Source organism: Pelophylax lessonae (assembly GCF_965119305.1).
Source record: "Pelophylax lessonae genome assembly, chromosome: 9".
Classification (NCBI taxonomy): Eukaryota; Metazoa; Chordata; class Amphibia; order Anura; family Ranidae; genus Pelophylax; species Pelophylax lessonae.
The window spans coordinates 93688066-93710953 of record NC_138776.1 but is presented as its reverse complement, the minus strand read 5'-3'; the positions used below and the strand labels follow the sequence as shown (position 1 = coordinate 93710953).

The 22888-nt window shown below is 44.7% G+C and overlaps 1 protein-coding gene across 4 annotated transcripts in view; it reads right to left on the bottom strand.

The window, feature by feature from the left end:
• The window catches only part of SH3PXD2A (SH3 and PX domains 2A), a 187967-nt gene extending 165311 nt beyond the window's left edge, over window positions 1–22656 (bottom strand). For 3 of the 4 annotated variants that reach the window (XM_082267964.1, XM_082267965.1, XM_082267967.1), the window contains exon 1: window positions 22441–22656. In XM_082267964.1, coding sequence (XP_082124090.1) covers window positions 22441–22498 — 58 coding nt within the window. In that variant the 5' untranslated portion in view covers window positions 22499–22656. The remainder of the gene's footprint in view (window positions 1–22440) is intronic. The other variant, XM_082267966.1, reaches the window with a different exon arrangement.
• Window positions 22657–22888: the final 232 nt, after the last annotated feature.

The following is a 22888-nucleotide window of genomic DNA, read 5'->3' as shown; positions in this document are numbered from 1 at the left end:
AAGAAATCCTTAAAATATATCACTCTGTGTGTAATGAATTTATATAATATATGAGTTTCACTTTTTGAATTGAATTACTGAAATACATTTTTTTTTATAATATTCTATTTTTTTGAGAAGCACCTGTATAATTTACCTTAAAGGGAAACCAGTCAAAATGAAAATGTTCCTATTAATATTATGTTAAAATATCTTTATCTTTGATATTATTCATTTTCTGGCTAGCTGATTGTGTAGCTTAGAAAGTCTTATCTAAGCTATAGCTTTATCTAAGCTACACAATCAGCTTCTTCCTGTTCCTCACCGACAACGCTCTCTCCCTTTATCTGAATTTGCTAAGCTGTCTTTCACTTCCTGAAAAGGTTGTCGGTCTTTCTTAGACAGACAAACCCACCCCCACCCCCATCCCTCCTATCCTTCACAGAACATAGTCTCCGGTTTTCATAGCCTTGTTTAGGCTACCAGCTTTTCCTGAGAGAGAGATGTGAGGAACGAGTTTTAGGCTCCGTTTCCACTAGTGCGACTTGTCATGCGACTTTAGATATACAAAGTCACATGACACGTCACAGCCCATTGATTTCAATGACACCCGTTCCCATCTATGCGACTTTGAAAAACAGCCACTTTGAAAAGGTGCCTACGCTACTTTGATGCGACTTTGAGAGTGTAAAGTTGGATCAAAGCTGCACTCAAAGTCGCACTCTAAAATCACACAACTTAAGAGTCGCACTAGTAAAAGCATAGCCACTAGGCTAGAGTGCGACTTTGGAGTGAGACTTTGATGCAACTTTGAGTGCAGCTTTGATCCAACTTTATACTCTCTGGATCAGTTGCATCAAAGTAGTGCAGGTACCTTTTCAAACTCGCTGATTTTCAAAGTCGCAGAGATGGTAATGGGTGCCATTGAAACCACTGTGCTGTGACTTGTCATGCATTTTCGTTTTTCCAAAGTCCATGACAAGTCAAACTCGTGGAAACTGAGGTTTAGTCTGTTTCCACTATTGCAATTTAAAATGTGACTTCAATCTAATTTTACACTCTCTGGATCAAAGTCGCATCAAAAGTTGCATCAAAGTAGTGCAGATACCTTTTCAAAGTTGCTGATTTTCAAAGTCACATAGATGGGAACGGGTGCCACTGAAATCAATGGTCTGTAACTTGTCATGCGAGTTTGTGTGTCCAAAGTCGCATGGAAAAGTCACACTAGGGGAAACAGAGCTTTAGTCTACGTTTCCACTATTGCGATTTAGAGTGTGACTTGATGCATTTTTGATCCAACTTATCACTCTCTGGATCAAAGTCGCATCAAAAGTTGTATCAAAGTGGTGCAGGTACCTCTTCAAAGTTGCTGATTTTCAAAGTCACATAGATTGGAACGGGCGCCATTGAAATCAATGGGCTGTAACTTGTTATGCGAGTTTGTGTGTCCAAAGTCACATGAAAAGTTACACTAGTGGAAAGCTTTAGTCTACGTTTCCACTACTGCAATTTAGAATGCGACTTGATCCAACTTTACACTCTCTGGATCAAAGTCGCATCAAAAGTTGCATCAAAGTAGTGCAGGTACCTTTTCAAAGTTGCTGATTTTCAAAGTCACATAGATGGCAATGGGTGCCATTGAAATCAATGGGCTGTGACTTGTCATGCGACTTTGTGTGTCCAAAGTCGCATGACAAGTCCCACTAATGGAAACTGAGCTTTAGTCTATGTTTGCATTATTGCGATTTAGAGTGCAACTTTGATCCAACTTTACACTCTCTGGATCAAAGTCGCATCAAAGTAGTGCAGGTACCTTTTCCAGGTCGCTGATTTTCAAAGTTGCATAGATGGGAAGGGGTGGTATTAAAAGCAATAGGCTGTGACTTGTCATGTGACTTTGTGTGTCCAAAGTCGCATGACAAGTCACACTAGTGGAAATAAAGCTTTATTCTACATTCCCACTATTGCAATTTAGAATGCGACTTTGATCCAATTCTACAAACTCTGGATCAAAGTTGAATCAAAAGTTGCATCAAAGTAGTGCAGGTGCTTTTTCAAGTCATCAAATCAATGGGCTGTGACTTGATATGTGGCATTGTGTCCAAAGTCGCATAACAAGTCACACTAGTGGAAACTGAGCTAATCTACATTTTCCCTAGTGCAACTTGGCATGCGACTTTGGACACACAAACTCGCATGACAAGTCACAGACCATTAATTTCAATGGCACTCGCTCCGATCTATGCAACTTTGAGAATCAGCAACTTTAAAAAGGTACCTGCACTACTTTGATGCAACTTTTGATGTGACTTTGATCCAGAGAGTGTAAAGGTGGATCAAAGTTGCAGTCTAAATCACAATAATGGAAACGTAGACTAAAGCTCTGTTTCCACTAGTGTAACTTGTCAGGCGACTTAGGACACACAAAGTCGCATGACAAGTCTTAGCCCATTGATTTCAAAAGCACCCGTTCCAATCTATTCGACTTTAAAAAACAGAGACCTTGAAAATGGAACCTGCATTATTTTGATGCAACTTTGATCTAGAGAGTGTAAAGTTGGATCAAAGTGGTGACCTGTACTATGATCATTGTAGACTGTGAGCTGAGACCCCAGAGCACTTCCAACTACACTGACAGTCCCCCACCCCCTCCTGTGACCAGCTTCCTTCTCCTATGGTAGTCTTCATTCAAAGCGCAGCGCAGCTATACTGTATTTGTGCCCCCCCCAGCACAGCTATACTGTAATTGTGCCCCCCCAGCACAGCTATAAAGTATTTGTGCCCCCCCAGCACAGCTATACTGTATTTGTGCCCCCCCCCCCAGCACAGCTATACTGTATTTGTGCCCCCCCCAGCACAGCTATACTGTAATTGTGCCCCCCCAGCACAGCTATAAAGTATTTGTGCCCCCCCAGCACAGCTATACTGTATTTGTGCCCCCCCCCCAGCACAGCTATACTGTATTTGTGCCACCCCCCCCCAGCACAGCTATACTGTATTTGTGCCCCCCCCAAGCACAGCTATACTGTACTTGTGCCCCCCCCCCAGCACAGCTATACTGTATTTGTGCCATCCCCCCCCAACACAGCTATACTGTATTTGTGCCCCCCCCCCCCCAGCACAGCTATGCTGTATTCGTGCCATCCCCCCCCAGCACAGCTATACTGTATTTGTGCCCCCCCAGCACAGCTATACTGTATTCGTGCCATCCCCCCCCAGCACAGCTATACTGTATTTGTGCAACCCCCCCCCCAGCACAGCTATACTGTATTTGTGCCCCCCCCCCAAGCACAGCTATACTGTACTTGTGCCCCCCCCCCAGCACAGCTATACTGTATTTGTGCCATCCCCCCCCCAGCACAGCTATACTGTATTTGTGCCCGCCCCCAGCACAGCTATACTGTATTCGTGCCATCCCTCCCCAGCACAGCTATACTGTATTTGTGCCCCCCCCCCAGCACAGCTATACTGTATTCGTGCCATCCCCCCCCAGCACAGCTATACTGTATTTGTGCCCCCCCAGCACAGCTATACTGTACTTGTGCCCCCCCCAGCACAGCTATACTGTATTTGTGCCATTCCCCCCCCCCAGCACAGCTATACTGTATTTGTGCCATTCCCCCCCCCCCCCCCCAGCACAGCTATACTGTATTTGTGCACCCTCAGCACAGCTATACTGTATATGTGTCCTGTGTGAATTATTTCTTCATTTCCTCATGAATTAGGATGTACAATGCATCCATGATGATGCGAGATCATTGGGCGGGAACCTATGATTAGCACCACCCATCCTGTATACCCCCACTGGCCACAGTGTCCCTCCCTGGAAGTGATGTTACTGGCATTCAGTAACCACACCCACTTGGTGCTCTTGGACTCAGCAGGGAGAGGAATTCAAGTCATGTGACAGCACTGAAAACTGCAAAATAAAGGTAGCAAAACTGCGATTTTTTTAATTTTGACATACATGGCTGAACTCAGCTTACAATGATGATTGCAGGGGAGAACTTAAGGTATTAGGCTGGACCTCTGCTTTAAGTCTATCAGGGATTCAGATAAAAAGATACAAATGTATATAATTAGATGGGAAATAGGAAACTAACTGCGCAAATACCTGTTAAACAACAAAAAATAAAAATAAATAGAGGAAGAAAGATTAGTGTATGTAACACTTGCCAGCCCGTGTACAAAAGAAAAATCACAATAAAACATCAAGGCCCTATTTATAACCCACTGGGGCAAGAAGAATCTGTGGCCTTCAACATGGAGGTAGCCATTTTATATTTTCTACAGTGATTTTATGATACACATCTGGATTTCCTCAGCAGAGAAAACACAAAAAAGGATGTTGGAATAAAATCTAAAGGCCTAAAAAAATCTCTGAAACACAAAACATTGTGGTAACATGAAACAGATCAATGATTAAAATTGCATGAAACAGTTCACGGAAATTTAAATTTACCACAATGTTAAATAAGTTCATCTTTAAAAACTGCATGTCATACTACTGCTGCTAAGAGAAAAAAGGAATTCCTGTGTTTTATGTGATGTGTGCCTGCCCTACAACTGAAGGCTTTTTTCACTTAAAGAGACATGCTTCTGACAAAAATTAGTCAGAGCTAGCTAATCACAAATCTATCAAGCAGTAGGATGTGCACATTGATTAGTCAAATACTAACCCTAAGAACAACTACTTGCACTGTTTTTAGGAACTTATGCTCAGGCCGAACTTTAACTGTTTGCCCCGTTCGGGGAACACCTGAATTTGGCGGGTGTTTGTCCCCCCAAGAAGAGACCCTTGTTCCCCTTAAAATCCATACCATATCCATATGGACTGGGGAGGGACCCCACGCCGTTTTTCTATAGCCGAGTGCCAACAATCGCAACTGCAAATCAATTTAAACGTGATCTGACAAAGTTTATTTTCTTTAGAAATTTCATTTTTGCTGCAGCATATTCTTTATATGCTACAGATATGCCACTTTTTTAGGCGGACTAGGGGGAGATCCCAGGCACTATATTTAAAGGAAATTTCCATTTTTATTGTTCCACTTCAAGTATCATTACAATCACTGCTCCTACAAAAGCGATCGTTTTTTAAAAAAAAAATGTTTGCATTAATACATGTCCCCCTGGGCATTACCGAGACCCCCATACCCATTTTATGGCCAATTGCTTCCAAATTAGCCTTAAAAATGGGCACTTTTGATTTCTCATGTTCGGCTCCCATGAAATTCAATGGAGTTCGCTATTTCGGGGGAGAACTTTTTCCCTGTTTGGGAGTTCTGCTGCGAACTGAACAGAGGGGTGTTCAGCCCATCTCTACTAGGAAGCCACGTGTCAGGATCAGTGTCATTACTTGAGTTACCTGCTAGTGGCACTGTTGTTCCTGGAACTGAAGGGCGCAGTTCGGGTGCTCACCAGCAGGTGTCTCCCAGCAGCTGGACTGTACATTTAATTAGGCTGCACCTGATGTGGACGGCTGAGGGAATAAAAGCCCGCCCTTCACTGAGGTTCAGGGCTTCAGTATGTTATATGCAAGTCCCTGTTTTATCTGTATCCCTGTCTGAGCCTGAACATGGTCCTGAACCCTGTACCCTGATCAGCCAACCTCACCCCCTCACTCCCCAATGAACTACTAGAGCACTGGTGAGCGTCCTCGTAGTTCATTGACTCTTCCTTCACTTCAGTAACTGTCTGCCTGTACCTCCCGTATTTAATCAATTACATGACCTTCCCCCTTTGTTTAGTTCCCACCTTCATCAGGGTTTTTTTTTCCTTTCGGCGGCTCACCAGGCGTTGTTCGTCACGATTGACGTAAACATAATTGACGGTGGATGTACGTTATGGGTGTCCAACCTTTTGGCTTCCCTGGGCCACTTTGAGTGTACAGAAATTTTCTCGGGCCACATATTATATATACTATAGTTAAGATATATAAGCAATAAAACGCCCCCGCGCCCCCCCTGCACTAATTTAACACAACTAGAGGATGATCAAATGAAATGGAATCAGTATACAGAGGTTTACTTCTTCTGAGAGATATTAAAGGAACAGTCTAACCATCATGACCACTTCAGTGATTTGAAGTGGTCATGGTGGTAGGAGTCAGAAACACTGCACATGCTGGAATATTTACAGTTATGTGCTGAGGGATAGTTGCACCCCTAGCACATATGACTTAGAAAGCCAGAAAATGCCATGTCCTTATTCATACATATATAAACAAGGACATGACATATTATGACAAAACACAACTACAGTAGTTATTAAAAAACATGTCGCAACAATTTACACACGCTAATGCACATACCTTTTCTACTTATTTTGCAGACTGCTGGCGGGTACTGCTGGTGAGGTTACTGCTGGTGGGTACTGCTGGTGCGGTTACTGCTGGCGGTTACTGCTGGCGGTTACTGCTGGTGGGTAATGCTGGCGGTTACTGCTGGTGGTTACTGCTGGTGGGTACTGCTGGTGGGTAGCGCTGGCAGGTAGTGCTGGCGTTTACTGCTGGTGGGTAATGCTGGCGGTTACTGCTGGCGATTACTGCTGGCGGCTAATGCTGGTGGGTAGTGCTGGTGGTTACTGCTGGTGGGTAATGCTGGCAATTACTGTTGGCGGGTAGTGTTGGTGGGTAATGCTGGCGGTTACTTCTGGCGAGTACTGCTGGTGGGTAATGCTGGACCCACAGGCCATGGCCCGCTCCCAGCAGGACCCACAGGCAATGGCCAGCAGGACCCATAGGCCATGGCCAGCAGGACCAACAGGCCATGGCCAACTGCCAGCAGGACCCACAGGCCATGGCCAGGTCCCAGCAGGACCAACTGGCAATGGCCAGCTGGACCAACAGGCAATGGCCAGCAGGACCCATAGGCCATGGCCAGCTCCCAGCAGGACCCAAAGGCAATGGCCAGCTGGACCAACAGACAATGGCCAGTAGGACCCACAGGCCAGGGCCAGCACCAGACAGCCAGACAGTATTGAAGGCTATTTCCTATTTTAACGTTTCTGGGTGGGCAGGGCACTGGGGCAGGGTAAATGGGGTGTATGGGGGGGGTGGGATGTGGGGGTCAGGGTCTCTCACCTCAGTCATGCCCTGCCTCTCCCATCCTCCAGTCCAAAGACTTCGGGATTCGTATAAAGCAAGCTGTTCTCAGGGTTTCTTCAGGTTTAACTCCTGCAGCCATCCAGCGCCCCAGCTAGTCATGTGATATGCATGACCCGTCCCCTCGAGCCACGCCTCTGCCTGCCTCAAGCCTCCATTTCCGGGAGTTGTAGTTTCCTGCTTCCTGCTGCTCAGTTCTCTCCACCCACCGCCACCAGGAACTTGCGCACCATCTGGACTAGAACTCCCGAAATGCAGTGCAGCAGCAACTTAACCAATCAGCAGCCGCCTTCCTCCAAAAAAAAAAATTATTTCAACAGACAGCGGCCGTGAGAGTGGCCGTTTTGAATTTATGTTAGCGAGACTGCCTGGAGTCCCGCGGCCGATGGGCCGAATTGCCTGTGGTTCCGGGATGCATGCGGCCCACGACCTGCAGGTTGTACATGCCTGATGTACATCGTGGGGCTTTCTTTTTTTATGGATTTTTGTAAGAACGTACCGTAAAATCCTTTTCTCTGAAGTTCATCGACAGACCCAGCTCAATCTAGTCAGAGACTATAGGGTCATGCCCCTCCTATCAGAAATAGGCACTAGGCAGGAAAAAAAGCTACAACCACACCTATGGGGGCTGTCCCTGCAGGCATAACCTCACACACCCTGCTATCATCAGCTTAGTTGCAAGCAGTGTTTCGAATAGAAGAAACCCCATTCACTCAGAAACAGAAGGGCGGGTGCTGCGTTTGTCTATGAACTTCAGAGAAAAGGATTTAACGGTAAGTTCCTACAAAAATCCAGTTTTCTATATTGTTCAACGACAGACGCAGCTCCATCTAGTCAGAGACTTTAGGGATGTCCCAAAGCAGTATATTCATGAGGGGTGGGAAGACAACGCAAATGGAAACGTAACTCCCCAAAGGCTAAACTTAGCCAACCAGGTAACTCGGAGCTCAACCAGGTAACTTGGAGCTCACCCTGAAAACACAATACACCCTCAAAGAGAAACAAAAAAAACCCAGTTCTCTTTAAACAGCAGCTTGCAAAACCTTGCGGCCAAAGGAAGCATCCGAAGATCTACTTTGCAGAATTTTGTAAACGTATGCACAGATGACCAAGTTTTGCAAACTTGCAGCACCGATGCCTGATGGCAAAAAGCCCAAGAGGCACTCAGCGCTCTCGTAGAATGCGCCTTCACCGAGAAAGGAGGAACCTGACCCTTCAGTGAATAAGCCTGAAATACCGTCTGCCTGATCCATCTGAATATGGTCGCGGTAGACGCAGCCAATCCCTTACAAGATCCTTCGGTAAGGATAAAAAGAGCGTCTGATTTTCTAAAAGACTCAGTGGTCTCTGGATAGACCCTGATCGCCCGTACCACATGCAAAGAGTGCAACGCAAATTCCTTAGAATGTTTGGGCTTAGGGCAGAGTGAAGGGAACACAATGTCTTCATTCAGATGAAAATCAGAAACAACCTTAGAAAGAAATGACTGATTAGGTCGAAGTACCACTTTATCACTGTGTATCACCAGATAGGCTGAGCGGCAGGACAACGCCGCCAGTTCTGATACTCTGCGAGCGAAAGTGATAGCCACCAAGAAGGCAACCTTCTGGGACCACGAAAGCAGAGAAATCTCCCGAATGTTCTCAAAAGGAGGCTTTCGAAGAACAGATAATACCAGATTGAGGTCCCACGGAGGTAGCGGGGACCTTCTCGGAGGAGCCAAATGTCGCACTCCCTGTATGAAGGTTCAAATCAAAGCATGCATAGCTAACGGGCGTTGGAAATATATAGCCAAAGCTGACACTTGGCCTTTGAGAGTGCCCAAAGTCCACCGCTGTTCAACTCCTTTCTGCAGAAAGGCCAAGACCCTAGCTATCGAAAAACAAGTGAGGGTGCACCTCCAGTAATTCACACCATGAAATATACGATTTCCATGTACGACGATATATCTTCCTAGAAGTCGACTTCCTAGCCTTCAATGGCATAGGAATCACAGAATCAGAAAGACCTCTCTATCTCTCAATACCTGGCTTTCAACAGCCATGCCGTTAAAGCCATCAACTGTAAAGCAGGATGGAAGATTGGACCTTGAGACAACAGACCTTTCCTGAGAGGAAGTCTCCAGGGAGTATCGGCGACCAACCTTTACTAGGTCTCCATACCAAGACCGGCAAGGCCAGTCCGAAGCCACCAGAATGACCGGAATCCCTTCCACCTCTATCCTGCGCAGAAGCCTCGGCAGGAGTTTCAAGGGAGGAAAGGAATAAATTAGGCGATACTGACCCAAAGGAGCCATCAGAGCGTCTGTGGCCTCGGCCAGAGGATCTTGAGACCTGGCTACTAATCTCTGAACCTTCTTGTTGATGCGAGAAGAAAACAGATAGACCTCGGGAGTCCCCCACCGAACACACAGGAGATGAATCACCTCTGGGTGCAGGGACCACTCCCCTTGATCCAACACCTGACGACTCAGGGAATTCGCTTGCCAGTTCTCCACACCTGAAATGTGTACAGCAGAGAGGGCTGGAATAAATTTTTCCACACAGGCCAGAATCTCGGCCACCTCTTTGGCTGCCAAGACATTCTTGGTGCCCCCCTGGTGATTGATGTAAGCCACAGCCGTGGCGTTGTCGGATTGAATCCAAACCGGACAATCTTGCAGATGAGTCGTCCCATGGCTCAGACAAAGCTTTATTGCTCTGAGTTCCAAAACCTTTATCGGTAGTTTTGACTCTTCCATCGTCCAGGTACCCTGGGCACAGAGCTTCCCCAGCACCCCGACCCAGCCCGATAGGCAGGCATTCGTGGTCACCACCGTCCAAAACAATGGAAGTAAGGACTTGCCCTGGCATAGTGCTGGAGACTGAATCCACCACAACAGAGCAGACTTTATGCTGTGGCTTAACCGAATCAAAGAGTCCAAGGACTTTGGATCCTTGTTCCATTAACAAGAATCTCCCTTTGCAAAGGTATGGAATGGAACTGAGCAAACGGAACCGCCTCGAAGGTTGATACCATCAGACCCAAGGCCCGCATGCAAACTCAAATCGAGGACAGATTGTTTGCCAACACCAACCAAATCGCCTCCTGCAACCTTTGCAGCTCGTCCGGGGGAAGAAACACCTTGGCCAAGGCTGAATCCAGAGTCAAGCCCAGATAATCCAGTCTCAAGACAGGTGTAAGCACGGATTTCTTGAAATTGATGTTCCCACTGAAATCCTGCAGAGTTCTGACAGTGACCGTGAGATCCCCCAACAAGACTGAAGGAGAGTCCGCTCTCAACAGGAGATCATCTAGGGTACACCAGTACCGCAATCCCCCATTGGCGCAGCAATGCCAATACCGGTGCTAAGACCTTGGTAAACACTCTGGGGAACTGGGGCGAGACCCAAAGGTAATGTCACAAATTGATAATGCTCCTCTGTGACCGTAAAGCGAAGACCCAATGTGTACAGTGTAAATAGGGATGTGTAGATATGTGTCCTTGATATGTATGGAGGCTAAGAAGTCTCCCTGGTGAAGCGACGCCACTACCATGCGGATGGATTCCATCCGAAATTTCTGTACCCACACGAAGCGGTTCAGGGCCTAGAGATCCAGGATGGGACGCACCATGCCTTTCTTCCTGGGCACGGTGAAGAGGTTTGAATAAAACCCTTAAAAACGTTCCTGAAAAGGAACAGGTACAATCACTCCTTGCGACAGCAAATCGTGTACTGCCCTTCGCAAGTCCCTTAACCGGACTGGGGATAGTCGAAGATTGGACAGGAAGAACCTGTCCGACGGGCGAGACCGGAATTTGATCTTGCACCTTGATTGGATCAGTTCGGGAACCCATTTGTCCTGAATCAAGGAGGTCCAGGGTTCCAGAAAGAAACAAAGACGTCCCCCCACCCCAGAATCAGGTGAGGGCTTCATGCAGACGAGGACTTGTCTGCAGGTCCAGATTGGCCGGTCTTTGCTTTCCCCGACCACGGCTTCTTGGAACCCCCAGAAGACCTGAATGATTTACCTTTTTCTTGCGACCTGGAGGCACAAAATTGACGTTTATGAGCATTAAAGGAAGGCCCCTGCCTAGTACGTGACACCTTGCCCTTAGAGGATTGGGGAAGATGAGTGCTCTTACCCCCTGTGATACCTTTGATCAACTCGTCCAGAGAGGATCCAAACAGCCTCTTCCCTAAGAAGGGAAGATCAGTCAAGGCCTTTTTAGAAGCCTGGTCCACCGACCAGCTTTTCAGCCACACCATGCGCCTAAAAGCAATCCCCACTGCCGACATCCTGACCACCAACGGGGCTGAATTCAGGGACGTATCACACATGAACACCAGGACTTGAGCCAACTGGTCCAGTAGTTCCAACACCGTAGGGGGGAGGCGCTAAGCTTCCAAGTTACTTTTAAGTAACTTCACCTATTCCGTAGCAGTCTGCCTTTCCAAAACTTTCACAAAAGGTAGTCTTTAATAGAGTATGTGACCTAACTCTTCCAACAGTACCTGAGTCGCTTTATGCAACCTGGACACCGGGGATCCACTTTTGGTGGTACAGTCCACCTAGTGGACACTGCCTCCGCAAAGGGGTAACGGCGTGCAAAACACTTAGGCACCACTAACGTGCTTAATGCGCCGCCATTGTTCATCCACAATAGTATAAAAAAATTCTGGGCAAGGGAACACCTTGCCCGATTTCCGGGATTTGCGGGAGCCAAAAGACACCTGCATTCCTGACGCTGTGGGTTCATCAGACAATTTTAAAGTTTCCCGCACTGAAACTATCAGAGCTTCGACCAAAGCACGTTCCTGCGTGGAGGCTGATGAGGACAGGTCCTCTTCACCATCAGAATGCGACGGCACCGACCCCTCAGGGTGGTCTGCGTCTGAGGCGGCCATGTCTATCTCAGAGTCCGAAGATCCTGCAGATGGAGGTGAGGGCGGAGGGCGTTTGCGGCTGGCAGCACTAGCAATGACAAAATCTAACTTAGACATCAAATTTTGCAAAAAAGCTGCAATCTCTGGCTGAGACTGAGAACCAGAAGGTCCGGCAATTGCTCCCAGTGGGTCTGCAGGTAAAATATATTCCTGGGACTTCGTGTTACACTTTTTAAAATAATAGGGCAGTGTCTCCTTAAGGCCGCCAAAAATGCGGTCTTGCCGCTATAAGTGTGGGCTCACAATCCCTGGTTATTATAAGATAATAGCAGAGTGAATGAAGAAAAACCCACAGGGAACCCCAGGAAACCGCCATATTGTTAAAGGAGGCTTTAAGATTCTGATAAGCCTCCTGCCCATAGACCCCCACAACCAAGCCAGGGTTGTGGGGAAGAGACCCCTTCCCTTATCAACAAGGTGCATTGTTGTTTTCCCCAGGTAAGATTCCCCATCCACTGTTTAGGGCATGTGGATGGTTCAGGAGGTTTTTTTGTATTGGGCACCCTTTAAAATGTATACCAGACCCAGCGGCCTGGAATAGACTGTGAAGGAATCTACACGTTTTTTTTTTCTTTTTTAAATTGTCCCTGCCCCCTTTTTTTTTTTTTACATTCAATGTTCAGCCAGGAATTCTGGCTGACAGCTGAATGTGCACACAGGGATGAATCACTGATTGTTAGGTTGTAAGTGGGTGCTGACTCCCTGACAACCAGCAACTCTGAGCTGAAGCTGTCACATTTAATAGTGGTAATAATACAACTGCTAAATGTTTCAGCTCTTGTTTGGTAAATTTGCCGTGCCCTACGCGTTTGTCATCCGCCGTCCTCCAAGGGAGGAAAAAAAGCCCCTGGAGGATGCTGGATAACAAAACGCATAGGGTGGACATTAAACATGACGTCACTATGCACACCAAGCTGGGTCTTGCGGTCTATACTTGTGGCCGGATGCAGCTTAGGGATATAATATAATGTCTTTTTACTAGTGTGGGTGGCGTCACTGCTTATGTAAGTGTTTTTAATTACAATTTTAATTAAAAGGCTTAGTACAGTTTTACGATATGCAAACTTTTTTCTTCCTTCACCACGTGGAGGTGCAAGAAAGTGCATGGTGGATATCAAGCATGAAAAAGTCACCAAAACGTTTAATGCACCGGACACTTTAGTTGAAGATAATTGTTTTTTCAGCACTGGACACTTTTGAAGAATCTATGCACTTTATATAAAGTTTAGGATGTCACAATGCATATATGTATTCTAATAGCACAGGACTTTTTGTAGTCATTTCGTGGAAAAATGTTGCACTTTATTGTATATTGGTTTACATATTAGGTTAATTTGTGCTAGTGCTGTCAGAAAGATGTTGGTTGTTTGGTAACTGGATCAATAAGGATAGGAGCTGCACTGTGCACTTAAAAGTGATAATTTGGTAATAGTTCTGTGGTGCAGTTCTACTTTAGGTTAATATAGTGTTGCAGGTATAATACTGGTGTAGACTGACAGGGCAGAACACACATAAGCTTTCCTTTTGGATAGATAAGTGGAATTCATCATATTAGCCTTCAGAAGTTATATATGTATATGGACACACACGGTGCTCACACTTGTACTCTGGGCCCAGGCTGCAATATGACAAGTCAATACAGCTTGGAATCACGGGAAGAGAGTGGAACAAGCCAGTTGTCATTCAACGCAGAAAACTGAGAAGCTAGAAAGAAGTAAAGAGGGCAGCTCTAAAGTGAAGTTGAATATTGCAGCAAAAGTAAAATGTTTTTTTTTTTTTTAAATACCTTTTTATTAACTATTGGGTTTTTTCGGGGCTTGAATTCTCCTTTAAGGTTAGGAAAAAACACCTATTTGGAAGCATGTTACATTTTTCTCATTTTTGTATTTTAGGTTTTATATTAAGTCACAGAAAGCGATTAAATCAATCTTTCATAAATCAAGTTTAAAAGCCAAGCAAGAATTGCCCCTTTTGGCACACCATGTGATTAATATGTGATTATTGCTGTTGAAATATGATAATAAATGATAAAGGTAAATATTAAAGTTACATATTTGATCTCTCTTAATGACATATGAAGCCAGGATAACTCTTCCCTGGAGGCAGTGCCAGTCTGGCAGGGTACTCAGTAGACGGTATGACAACTAACCCATTCATCTCTACAGCTGTTTGTAGAATATCACTTTGTAGAGTTTACTGCATCATGCAAATTTCAGAAACCCAGTCTGTCCAAATACGAAGTGAAGACATCTCCTACAGCCCTGGCATCCTGATTCCTGTTTGTTTTTAGCAGTGCTGGACTCCCATGTGACATGGGGATACAGACAACACAACTCTTCACTGGATAACATCTCCATTCAAGCCACAGATTTAAAAACATGCCCAGTCAATGAGTCCTTTTGTGTTACATATTACTCTGCACACGCTTGCACTACAATAGTAAATGGACAATATGTTGTTTGTGCATAAATGTCAGAATATGAAGATGGTTCTCTTATACACATGAATAATTAAAGGACAAAACAAAACTCTTTAGCACTCAAGCTTACTAGTGAGCCATCACCCATTTCTGGAATTTTAATGGTTAAAGTCCAATTTACACACATTTATACAGTAATAAACATATGCAAAACCATTCATCTTAAAAAAAAACAAATATACCGGTCTTCCAAAGTCACTCTTCATGACGGTCACTATGTGACCGTTTTACAGGCTGCTGTCATCAAGCCTGAGTTGGCGATCCTCAGACCCAAACACTATCACTGGTGAGGCGGACAACAACATCAACATGTGTAAGCTCTGAGGCAAAGCTTACACAGGGTTGGGACTGAGGCTCAATAGAACAGTAAGGGAGCGCAGGAAGGAAAAGTATAAGTGGGATTAAGGCGGGGATGGGCTCTAAAGAGAAACTGTCACTTTGCCCTAACTAGGCAAAGGGACAATCTGTTTAAAGTGCTAGTAAACCACAGACATGAAAAATCAACAAAGCCTATCTCTTTGTAGTGTGTACTTGTCTCAATTAAGAGCACTAAGAGGTTTATTTACAAAATCAGTCTCACTTCTGCATAGAAACCATTTAACTTCTAGGTTTTATTGCCAAAGCTTAATTGAACAAGCTGAGGTTAGAAGCGGATTGGTTTCTCTGCAGAAGTTAGACTGATTTTGCACTGTCCAGCTTTAGTGAATAGGCCCCTAAGTGTCATTTCTCTCTGCTGCTCCATTCTACTGCTATCAGCATAAATCACTTCTGACAAGTTTTCCTGACACCAAGAGAAAAAAGGGACAGGGGAGGAACTTCCAGCACACAGCTTGTGATTCACAGCCTCAGCTCTGTTCCATTGTGAAGGGTGTGTACATTTCCCCCAATCGGCTCTCAGAGCTCTCCTCACTGTAACTTCAACTCCCTGCCCCCTGTTTTCTGAAAGCTCAGACAGGCTTTATAAATGATGGCCTTTGAATGGATGTAGAGAAGACTGCAGATAAACAAGTACAACTTATATAGAAGTATTTGTTTCATCTCTGTGTATCACCTGAGGTCAGTCCCTTTGCTAGGTACATGTAACCAATTAAAGAAAAAACTAAAGCACCCTTTTTTAAAACTCAAAACGAACAATTATTAGTTTGAAATTGTCAGGGTACCAGGAAACCAGACCACACGGGGATGCAGGTAAAATAAAGTAGCTTATTGGAGCAAACAACAATAAACACACAGCAAGAGTGAGGAGCTGAGAGCAGGAACAAGCCGAGGTCAAGTCCAGAATCGGGTCGTCTGCAGATGCCAGGTCATCTGCCGATGCGGGGTCGAGAGCCAGGAAAGTCGTCTGCCAAGCCAGGTCATATACGGAGGAACAGAAGACTGCTAGCAGAAATGCACCTTGGAGCAAAAATGCAAGGGCAAGGACTGCAACCCATCAGGTGATAGATATAGTCAGGTGTGCAGCAGCATCATCACTGTGCGACACCCAGGCAGCAGGCAAGTGATGATGCAATCAGAGCTTATAAGAGGCAGCAGTCTGCACATGTCCAAGAAGGCTGCCAACAGGAGGGCAAGGAAAGAACTTCACAGTACCCTCCTTTCAACGGCCCCTCCTTTGCAGAGCAAAAAAATGGTTTCTGAGGAAAGCAAGCATGAAAAGCGTGGGGAAGGGTGGGAGAATGAACATCAGTGGAGGGAACCCAGGAGCGCTCCTCAGGACCATAACCCTTCCAGTGTGCCAGGTATTAAACCTGACCTCGGAACAAGCGAGAATCCAAAATGCTGCTAAACTCATACTCCTCATGATTGCCCACAGGAATGGGATGAGGGTGAGAAAGTGAAGAAGTATAGCGATTGCAAACCAGTGGCTTCAAAAGTGACACGTGAAAGACATTGGAGATACGCATGCCAGGAGGAAGATCAAGGGCATAGGCCACCAGGTTCACCTTACAGAGGATGCGAAAAGGCCCAACAAAACAGGGTGCCAGTTTTGGAGTGGGCTCTCTGAGGTTGAGATTACGGGTCAACAACCACACCTTCTCCCTGACCTGGTACCAAGGAGCAGATAAACATCTCCGGTCTTCCTGGAGTTTCTGACACTGTGCAAAGACCCGTAAAGGCTCTTGAATCTGCACCCACGAGGAACGGAGGGCACGAAGATGATCCTCCACGGCCGGGATGTCCTGTGGCGATAACACAGCGGGTTGGAACCCATAATTGGCCATGAATGGAGACATTCTGGAAGATGAGTTGATGGCAAAGTTCCTGGCAGACTCCGCCTAGGGTAGCAGATCCTAGCATGCAATACCATAGAGAGAATGATATTGCATTGCATGCTGGAACTTACAGTTCTAGAGAAACATGTGCAACAAAAGATAATGGTACTAGTATGTATGGAGTGTTAAGCCTCATACACACGATGACAATATTGGAAGAATGATCATGTTTTTTGTTTTTTTTTGCATGCTTGTCTTATATCAAAAACCAATAGGCTACTAGAGTTACTAAAATTCTAATAAGACAGAATACATCTTCCCATGATGAAGTAATGTATTGTATTGTTATGTATTCTTTCGTTTCTAAGCATGCACGATCTTGTTCACTCGATCTTTTGCAGACGAATATTCTACTGATTAAACAAAAATCATTAGTTCTGTTATCGTATGAGAATAAGGTTTGTGTTTGTCTCTTGGGATAATTTTGCATGTAACTGTCATGATCAACTCTCGAAAGTGGTATTTTTCCTCGGATTTCTCATCATGTGTACAATTCGGTATTAAATACTTCCCCAGTCAATAACCTCTGATGAAAATGAACTCTGCATTACAGTGCAGCTGGAGCCCAAGAGACTAGACGCATAGTCTTAATGTTATTATTTCTTATGCTGCTACACTTCTCAGTTTGTAATAGTCATTTACCAGTCTATTTCCATGAGAGTAGATCAGTAAAACAGAACAATTTTATGATCAATGTATGTAAATGAAAAACACGCTTATAAAATATGACTATGGGCACTATTCTATGAAGCTGACCATTCAGACAGGAATCATCAGACTGTTCACTGTTAAATGTTTCTACTTTTGCAAAAAATATGAGAAAAATGTGCCTATTACTTATACAAAAATGCACATAAAGATATAATACCTTTAAACATAAGTGTAAAGGGATTTAAAGAAAGTACCACTATAAATAAAATCTCTGATCAGAGGTCAAATTCCAAGAGCTGTGGGTAGGATTCGTGTAATGCTTATCAACAGAGCAGTGCAAGTCTGTAACATCTTTCAGATTATGAATCACACAAATGTATCTTATGCAGCATCTGGAAATAGAACAACAGGTACGTCCCTAAACTAGTGAACCCCTGTTTACACAAGTGAGATAAACTTTAGACAGTGAAACAGGAATGCCTACTACATTGTGCTGTACACTTAAATGTTAACACTGCTCTTTGTCTGTTATCCACTTCCCCACCCTTCCCCATTTATAAATGGCTACAGGTTGAAGTGGTTAAAACGGGGTCATAACTGCAGCTACAGTTATGATTCAGTATCAATTTTTTTAGCAGCCGATATTGTAAAAAAATAAAATAAAAGTAATCCTAGTGGGTATACAGCCGCTGGATCACTTTTAAAGGCAACAGAATAGGGTTTCCCCCCTCCCCTCATTGCCTTTACTGGGCTCTCTCACCTGACTGGGGAGCCTGGTAAGGATGCGACTGGCAGCATTCTGATGTTGTTCCTTCCACTGTGTGATGTCCGAAACCAGGTTCGATCTCATGTAAGCAAGCCAATTCTGGTTTGATCAGATGCTTTGGAGGCCAGAAGAAAGATCTGGGGTCTCATAGGGAGGACCTATCATGGCCCTCGCTATCATAAGGGATGTTGTTCATCCCTTGTGATAGCAATAAAGTTGATAAAAAAAACAAAGGCTAGTATTATATATTTTTAAAAGTAAAATAAACTATACACAAAGTATCTCACAAAAGTGAGCCCCCTCTCCCATTTCCGTAAATATTTTATTATATCTTTTCATTTGACAACACTGAAGAAATGATACTTTGCTACAATGTAAAGTAGTGAGTGCACAGCTTGTATAACAGTGTACATTTTCTGTTTCCTCAAAATAACTCAACACACAGCCATTAATGCCTAAACTGCTGGCAGCAAAAGTGAGTACACCCCTAAGTGGAAATGTCCGAATTGGACATTGAAGACCATACAGCGGTTTAACAGGACAGGTTCCGCTCAGAACAGGCTTCGCCATGGTCAACCAAAGAGGTTAAATGCGCGTGCTCAGCGTCATATCCAAAGGTTGTCTTTGGGAAATAGATGTACGAGTGCTGCCAGAATTGCTGCAGAGGTTCAAGGGTGGGGAGGGGTCAGCCTGTCAGTGCTCAGACCATACCCCGCACACTGCATCACGTCTGCATGGCTGTCGTCCCAGAAGGAAGCCTCTTCTAAAATGATGCATAAGAAAGCCTGCAAACAGTTTGCTGAAGACAAGCAGACTAAGGACATGGATTACTGGAACCATGTCCTGTGGTCTGATGAGACCAAGATAAAGTTATTTGATTCAGATGGTGTCAAGCATGTGTGGCGGCAACAAGGTGAGGAGTACAAAGACAAGTGTGTCTTGCCTACAGTCAAGCATGGTGGTGGGAGTGTCATGGTCTGGGGCTGCATGAGTGCTGCTGGCACGGGGGAGCTACAGTTCGTTGAGGGAACCATGAATACCAACATGTACTGTGACATACTGAAGAAGAGCATGATCCCCCTCCCTCCAGAGGCTGGGCCGCAGGGAAGTACTCCAACATGATAACGACCTCAAACACACCTCCAAGACGACCACTGCCTTGCTATAGAAGCTGAGGGTAAAGGTGATGGACTGGCCAAGCATGTCCCCAGACTTAAACTGTATTGAGCATCTGTGGGGAAAACTTAAACGGAAGGTGGAGGAGCGCAAGGTCTCTAACATCCTCCAGCTCCGTGGTTTCGTCATGGAGGAGTGGAAGAGGATTCCAGTGACAACCTGTGAAGCTTTGGTGAACTCCATGCCCAAGAGGGTTAAGGCAGTGCTGGAAAATAATGGTGGCCACAAAAAAATATTAACACTTTGGGCCCAATTTGGACATTTTAACTTAGGGGGGTGTACTGACTTTTTGTTGCCAGCGGTTTATACAGTAATGGCTGTATGTTGAGTTATTTTGAGGGGACAGCAAATTTACACTGTTATACAAGCTATACACTCACTACTTCACATTGTAGCAAAGTGTAAATTCTTCAGTGTTGTCACATGAAAAGATATAATAAAATATTTACAAAAATGTGAAGGGTGTACTCACATTTGTGAGATACTGTATAATTTAAGTGCTCCAGTCCCCCTGTGCTCACGCGCGAAGGCGAACCATGCCTCAGTTCAGCATGCATAGGTAAACACTGATCGCACCACGCAAGTGAGGTATCACAGTGAACGTCAAAGTGAGAGCAATAATTCTAGTACCAGACCCCCTGTGTAACTCTAAAATGGTAACCTGTAAAGGCTTTTAAAACATAAAATGTTGCCTATGGATATTTTTAGGCAGCATCAGTTGGCGCTGTCAGTGTGTGAGGCGAGGAGAGACGATCAGCGGCTCCTCCTCATAGGGGACACAGGGAAATGTAATCAGAGCACTGATCACACAAGAGTGAAATAAAATGCCATAACTGCCCACCATCAGTGCCCACAGTGCCCGCCATCAGTGCCCACAATCAGTGCCCATAGTGCTGCCAGTCAGTGCCCATCAGTACCTGCTCATCTAGGCACTGATGGGCACTGACTGGCAGCATTATGGGCACTGAGTGTGGGTACTGATGGTGCTGTCCATCAGTGTCCATCAGTGCCACCGTCAGTGCCGCCTCTCAGTGCCACCTCTCAGTGCCCATCAGTGCCACCTATCAGTGCTCATCAGTGCCGTCTATCAGTGCTCATCGGTGCGGCATATTAGTACCTCCTCATCAGTGCCCATAAGTGGCACCTCATCAGTGCCCATCAGTGCAGCCTATCAGTGCCCATCAGTGCCGCCTCATCAGCGCACATCAGTGAAGGAGAATGTATTTATTTTCAAAATTTACTCACAGAAAATAAGAAAAACTTTTTTTTTTTCAAAATTTTCTGTCTTTTTTCTTTTGTAAGAAATAAAAAGATTAAATACCACCAAAAGAAAGCTCTATTTGTGTGGAAAAAAATGATAAAAATTTCAAATGGGTACAGTGTAGCATGACCGCGCTATTGTCATTTAAAGTGTGAGAGCGCTGAAAGCTGAAAATTGGCCTGGGCAGGAAGGGGGTGCACTGTAGGCAAGTTGTTAAAAATATATATAAAATGTTTAGGGGCTCTCAGTAGTTTTCTAACAAAAAAAAAATGCTCATTTTTACATGTAGGAGAAGAATGTCAGAATTGACTCGGACTGGAAGTGGTTAAAGGAGTTGTAAAGTCGGAAGGTTTTTTATCTTCATGCATTCTATGCATGAAGATATAAAACCTTCTGTGTACAGCAGCCTCCCCAGCATCCCCTAATACTTACCTGGGCCCCATCTCTCTCAAGCGATGTCCAGTGTCTTGGCCTTCTGAGACTCTCCCTCCTGATTGGCTGAGACACAGCAGTGGCGCCATTGGCTCCCGCTGCTGTCAATCAAATTCAGTCAGCCAATCAGGAGAGAGAGGGGGTTGGGGCCGGGCCGCAGCTCCGTGTCTGAATGGACACAGGGAGCTGCGACTTGGATAGGGTGCCCCCATAGCAAGCTGGCCAGAAGAGCCAAAGAAGGATCCGAGAAGAGGAGAATCTGGGCTGCTCTGTGCAAAACCACTGCACAGAGCAGGTAAGTATGACATGTTTGTTATTTTTAATATAAAAAAAAAAAAAACGAGACTTTACAATCACTTTAAGGCTGGTTTGGACAATTGTGAAGTTTGGCATCCTGGAATATCCATCTAATCAAAAGTTGGACAACTGCAGTGTCTCCCTTCTGACAAACCTAAAACTAATGGAGGGTAGAAAACTAACGCAAACGTTGTGTTTCTGATCCTTTTATTTTGAGAATACACATCCATTATGCCCACCAATGTAAATCACCATCACTGGGATCTGTCACTGCCCACGAAATGTTCACTTTGACACAAAATTCCATGTGTCTAGAGTTCACTTGACACAACAAGTGAAACATTTTGCATTGGGTGTATATCCTACAAGGATATACAGTACATTAATACAGCAGAGGCCTGTAAAAGCATACAACATGTAGCACTGTTTTCATCAATTTTCATCTTTGAATACCTCCATATACATCTATGTTCATTAGCCAGCAGACATGATGAACAGGTTGTAGCGCACACCTTACCCCACCCCCTAAGAAATCTCTAAGGATCCAATATACTAAGTAGATGAGTGATCAATAACCCTCTTGCAAATGAGAAGGATGATGTAAATCCCTTGGACTCTGATCTTGTTGCTCAGTAAAGCAATATTACTTATTGTAGTCTTGTTGCATCTCAGAAATTTCCAGAGTTCAAGTAAAGCTGTGCATAGAAGTTCTATGACATTGTTTTTCATTCTAATGGCTATTACATTTTGTAAATAAATAGAAATAATGATGATATAAAAAAAAGAAAGCAAAGCATTACGGGAACTAAAACATCACCATATGGAGCACATCAAATGTTTGATACTGCCTTCAAAATCAGAGGCAGCATTTTTACAAAGCAGCTAGATTCTGTAAACATGAGTTTATCAATAACGAATATAGATATTGGTAACACAGAAGAGAGCAGAATATGAAAAGGATGAGAGAGGGCTGAAAATATAAGCAGGCATGCAAAAGCTACACCGCCATATACTACTGTATGTTTGACTGTTTGGTTTTGCAGCAATAGGTTTAATACAACAGGAATATAAGGAGAAATTGTATTTCGCTTACCTGATTTACGCTTTGACGAACCATAGTCTCTGAAAAAGAAACAACAGCAGATAGACATAATTAGTGAGGCAGTATTGGGGGGCTGAAAAACAGATGTGCCCCACCCAAGCAGTGAAAAACTCCTTATGTTCTCCTATCTTCAGCTTCACTGAAGGCTGAGGCAGTGACAGAGGATGGACTGACAGGACCAGAGCAGCATCTCAGTACTACAAACAGCTGCTGCTGCTGCAACCAACACTGGCAGGCAGAGGACCATGTGATAGGATGACGAAGCAACCATCCCTAATTATACAGGGGGAGCTTTCCCTGCTTTCACAAGAAGCTTCAAAGGAAGAACCTGTTCAGCATCTGTCAGTATGGATTCCCTATCTGGGAGGCACCTGTATAGTTGGAGGATTTTAGCAATGCAGCCTAGTACTTAACATAAGATTGTAGGATGTAAACACTC